The 5361-nt window shown below is 42.1% G+C and overlaps 1 protein-coding gene across 1 annotated transcript; it reads right to left on the bottom strand.

Annotated features, from left to right (window-relative positions):
* Positions 1–468: 468 nt before the first annotated feature.
* On the bottom strand, positions 469–1438 carry LOC121992567 (ATP synthase subunit delta, chloroplastic-like). The gene has a single exon (XM_042547029.1). It carries the CDS (start codon positions 1391–1393, stop codon positions 644–646), a length of 750 nt encoding a protein of 249 aa, XP_042402963.1. The 5' UTR covers positions 1394–1438; the 3' UTR covers positions 469–643.
* Between the last annotated feature and the right edge of the window lie 3923 nt (positions 1439–5361).

The raw sequence follows: 5361 nt of genomic DNA, 5'->3' as shown, positions 1-5361 counted from the left end.
GTTACTCAAAGATTAAGCATTCAGTAATCAGTACTTTTAAAATCAAATCAAAAACACAAGATGCTAAGTGGACTAGTTTCGGCTCACAGGTTAAGTGGTCAACCGATGAACAATTGGTCAAATTGTAAGTCAACCCAGACAACTCAGGTGAATGAATTATAAATGAGTAAAATCAAAATGAAACTCAGGTGCCAACTTGACTTCGTGCTATCTTTCATTAACAAACCAGCCAAGTGTCAAAACCAGACACAGAATATTTGCAGAATACTTGAGATCGATCCTTTGCAAGATCAGAGCTAATTCCAAAGTATATCATATCATCAAAGTTTGCCTTCTGCAAATCTAGCAACTAGACATAAATTATATTGGTAATTCAACATCAAAACTAAACAGTTTGAAATATTCTGACCAATAGACAGCATCATTCATGATTCATGTGGAGGGTGGTCAAAGCTTAAATGCTATTCATATAAGAACACAAAATCACATTAAAAATTTAGCTTCAACACTCTAAACAGTTGAAGGACCAATTTGATCATTCACAAATGTATCATAGATCGTATATTATAGATACTTACACAATCTGTTGGAGAAGTGCAAATGGAGAAGATGAATGAAAAGTACCGAAATGTAGACCTGATAATTAGAAGGAAATGGAGGAGAAATCGAGCTGTGTAGCGATCTCATCGATCTGCTTCTTGACGCTCATGTCGATGAACTTGGACCCTGTTGCCCCGTACCGGATCGTGAATCCGGCGATGAGGGAAGGATCGAGCACCGTCTTGATCCTCACGTTCTTGGCCCCGGTGAACTGCTGAACCACCTTCGTGATCTGGGAAAGGTCCTGGGATTCCAAATCCACCACCGAGGAGACGACGGCGACCTCCGTGTTTGTGATTTTGTTGAATTGCAACTCGAACTCCTTGGCGATCTCATTGAAGATGTCGATACGCCGCATGTCGACGAGGATGTTGAGGAAGTTGGCGGTGTGGGGGAGGAGCTCGAGGGTGGAAGCAATCTCCTTCACCACCTCGGCTTTCCGCTCCACTGGGATGGTAGGGTTGGAGAAGAAGGATTCGATGGCTGGGTCGGCGAACGCCTGCTCCAACTTCTCGACGTCGGCTGCTGTTTTCTCGAGGGAGTCGCTCGAATGGGCGACCTCGGCGAGTGCTGTCGCGTAGCTCGAAGCGGCAGAGTCCATCATGACGGCCCCGAGGGCGCCGCCTCCTCGGTGGCGCCGGGGGAAAGGGGAGAGGATCCTTAAGCGGCAGGGGGCGGTGGAGGGGAGGCGGCGGAGTAAGCAGGACACTCGGGCAGGCGAGGAGGAGTCGGAGAAAGGAGCTGCGGCGACGGCGGGGCGGAGGGCGATCGGAGACCAGCGGAGAGCGGCCATCTCTTCGCTTCTTTCTTCGGCGAAAGCGAGGAGGAAGCGGAGGAGAGATGGTTATCTGGAGTTGGACGGTAGGGATTCGCGATGGATGGATATCCAACGGTGAATAACTCGAAATCTATCGAGTGAAGATTGAGTGATGGAAGTGAGTCCCATAAAGTCTTTGGAGGGAGAGAAGGACGCGTGGAGAGTAATTGGAATGAGGCTTTGCGTGGCCCGCCATTAACCCTTATATTAACTATTGTTTAAATGTTTATCTTTCTAATTTTATTTTATTTTATTTAAAAAGAAATATTGGTGAGTTAAACAAAGCATCGTTCAATAAAAACAACAATAATTCTTTGTAACTCTCTTAGAACTAGCAAATTTTATAAAGGAGGGTAAAATAGACTTCTCACTGAATTATTATTGGGCGGTCCAATCATCCGCTTATTCATAAGAGAAAAGAGTTTTGGACTATTTCCACTGCAACTCTCTCTGTTATTGGTGAAAATTTGTGGGGCTGAAATTTCCGCCATTTGCAAGGAGAGTTAACATGGGTTTATATTCGTTACGGAATGAAGCTATCTTTAGAAGCGCGATTTCAAGGATCGAATTAAGTTACGAAATGCAAATGATGGTCATTTGCAGCGATGCCGCAGTATAATTGGTAACGTAAGTCGTGTTAAGTAATCCGATTTGGCTCGTCCTTGGACCTTGTTGCTATAAGACAATCTCCAATCTATAATACTATATTTGACATAATTTTGATATTAAAATAATATAATTTTAACATCAAATACTATTTAAATTTCAATCCATCCACATCATATCATACCAAAAAAAAATATTTTTTAAAATATTCTATTTTTCTTAGTAATATGTTTTATGATAATTATTATATTTAAAATTAATACTTCATTAATATTTTATAGGTTAATTTTTTTAAAATTCAATATCCAACTATAATATATATATATATATATATATATATATAATTTTTATTTTAAATTTTATTATATAACTATTCAAACATAAATATATTTTAAAAATATTATAAAATCACACACAATTAGCGCTTTAAATATAATTTTTATTTTGTATGTAAGTATAATGGGTAATGTATTTTACATTTATGCATATAAAATTTTTTAATATTTTATTATATTGTTTTTATGAAATTAGTGATATAATTTATAAATATAATTATAATTATAATATATTAAATAAATTTAAAACAATAATTTTAATAAATTAAATATTTACAAATATACCTAATAAAATTTAAATATGATATTAAATACATTTAATTTAAATTTATAATAAATAATAATTATATTTAAATATCTTATAATTATAGGTAAAGATAAAGAAAATAATAATTATAAATTAATTATATTTGATTTTATTAATTATATAATAAAATTAAAAAAAAAACTCTCTCATCTCACACAAAATATGGTGATGTGAATAGTGCATCTTCATCTTATCATATTTGGTGTGGAATTTGATATATGAATTGGAATATTTTGATGTTAATTTGACATTAAATTTGGTGTTTTGATGATGAATTGGAGATGGTTTAAGTTGACTGACCGGTTCAAATTAGGAATATATGTCTAGTTATCGAGCTCAAGCATTCATTGCTTCTCACATTTTAATTGCCCGTTCAGACGCGCCTGGTTGATCCGGAGAAGTTTCCTATCTTGTGGAGATCCAGAATTCTTTATTTCCTTGTAAATCCGCTCGAGGTTAGCATAGCATCTAGATCTTGACCTTATTATGATATCCCTTTCTGCAATTAGATGTCGGTGCCGATGCTTCAACTCTAGGTTAGATCTTGGTTTGGGACTTGATCTTGTTGCTTCAAGTTATTATTTTTGTTTCTCAATGCCTTTGGATTTACTCATTTTGTTGTGGCTTGTTGGTTGTTTTATGAGTTAAATAAACTACATTCTTGATCTTAGTTTTGTTGGGTGATACAACTGGCAAGGGAGGGGCCCAAAAGGAAAGGATGAGGAGGGTCAAGGTCATATAGCGGTCAAAAGTCAAGATGATGTGGCAGTCAGTAGTCAAGGTGACTTGACAGTCAATAGGCAAGCTGACGGGGTAGTCAGAGTCGAGAATAGGGGATAGTCAGAAGTCAGGCAAACTTGTTGACCGAAGGGGCAAAGCAGTAGAAAGACGAAGGGAGACGACAGGCGAGGTACAAGTCACAGGTCGGGATCGGCAGAGCTGTTTAGAGATGGCTCGATCTACAGGTCTGCGATTCAAAGGACTGGAAGTATAACTCACAGGTCGGGATCGGCAGAGCTGTTTAGAGATGGCTCGATCTACAGGCCTGCGATTCAAAGGACTGGAAGTACAACCCACAGGTCGAGATCGGCAGAGCCGTTTAAAGACAGTTCGATCTACGGACCCACGGTCGAGGGCCAGGAAATACAAAGCGCAGGGTACAAACCGGGATTGGTAGAGCTGTTCAGAGTCAGCCCGACTGGCAGGTGATGCTTAGAGGTTGGAGCCGATCGGAGGATGCGAGGCAGACACAGGCTACAATAGATCGGATGAGCTAAGCCGTGCAGGAGTCGGAGAAGCACAATTCTCTGTCAAGGGGTAATCATTACATATCAACGATATATTATATATACGAAGGCGGAGGTTTCTAAGCGAAAAGATGCCCTCATCACCAATAGCAACCTGACAGATGTCCTTCATTACAAGACAAAACTCATGCGTAAAGGCCGAGGTCCCAAAACGAGAAGATGCTTTCACAATCAATAGCAGCACGACAGGTGTTCGGGACTACACGACAAAACCCAGCGTCTAACGCTTTCTGACAGAGTTGCAGGTTCTAGAAGCAAGGAGGGGGCATAAAAAGATGGGGGCTTCTTCGTACGCGGGTACGCTCTCTCATCACTTTTTTTTCCAGAAACTTTTCACTTTCGTTTTGGCTCTCTGCGTTTTTCTGGGGAAAAAGTACTTGACTTGAGCGTCGGAGGGTCTGACCCGGGGACTTTTTTCCTGGGGTTCTGGTCTCTAACGAAGGAGAGGGGAGGAGATCGTCTGATTGTGTGCAGGGACCTGCATCAGCGTCAACCGCCCGTGGGAGCCGGACCACCCACGACCTTCCGTCAGCATCTAGGCCGCCGTCACCAGCCTTCGTCCGACTCAGCTTTCGGACAGGATCAAATTTGGCGTCGTCTGTGGGAAACACAATAGCCTGATCCGAAGCGTGAAGATGGAGGACTCTGGTCGAAGTTCTAGCAGGAGGATTAATGTCACCATGACTACGGGGGAGTACGAGCTCTTCAAGGAGGTTAGAAAGCAAGCCACCTCTGAAAAACAAGGAACAGTTTCACGACCTCACCTAGCGCCTGAAACGTCCAAAGAACCAGCTCCTGCCTCCGACAGGGGCTCAAAGAGGAAGTAGCAGGAAGAACCCCCTCGTACCTCATTCCGAGAGCCTCACCGCAACTACCATCAGCCTGGACCTCGCGAGCATAGTCCGAAGAAAGAAGAACCGCAGGCGTCGGTGGCGGAAAGCTCTCTACATCCACCCCGGGATTCAGGAAAGGGAAAAGCTATAACCCCTGCCAGAGATCTGCCAGAAGATCCGGATGACAAGGTACCCTTCTCGGCTCAGATCTTGAGGGAAAACCTACCAAGGGGTTATCGAGCCCCAAACATCGGAGAATACGATGGAAGCAAAGATCCGGAGAAGCATCTGCGAAAGTTCAAGAATGCGGCTATGCTGTATCAATACAGCGATGCTGTCAAGTGTCGAGTATTCCTACACACCCTGTCGGGTTCGGCGCAGAAGTGGTTCAATGGATTGCCCCCAGAGTCCATCAATCGCTTCTTGGATTTCAAAACGGCCTTCCTACGCCGTTTCGCCAGCAGTCGTAAGTATCAAAAAACCGACCATTGCCTTTTCGCTCTTAAACAGGGGCCGACCGAGTCTCTGCGAAGCTACATCAATCGGTTCAGTCAAG

The sequence above is a fragment of the Zingiber officinale genome, chromosome 6B, assembly GCF_018446385.1.
Source record: "Zingiber officinale cultivar Zhangliang chromosome 6B, Zo_v1.1, whole genome shotgun sequence".
Taxonomy (NCBI): domain Eukaryota; kingdom Viridiplantae; phylum Streptophyta; class Magnoliopsida; order Zingiberales; family Zingiberaceae; genus Zingiber; species Zingiber officinale.
Note: the sequence above shows the minus strand (reverse complement) of the source record. Positions and strands in the feature narration are given on the sequence as shown.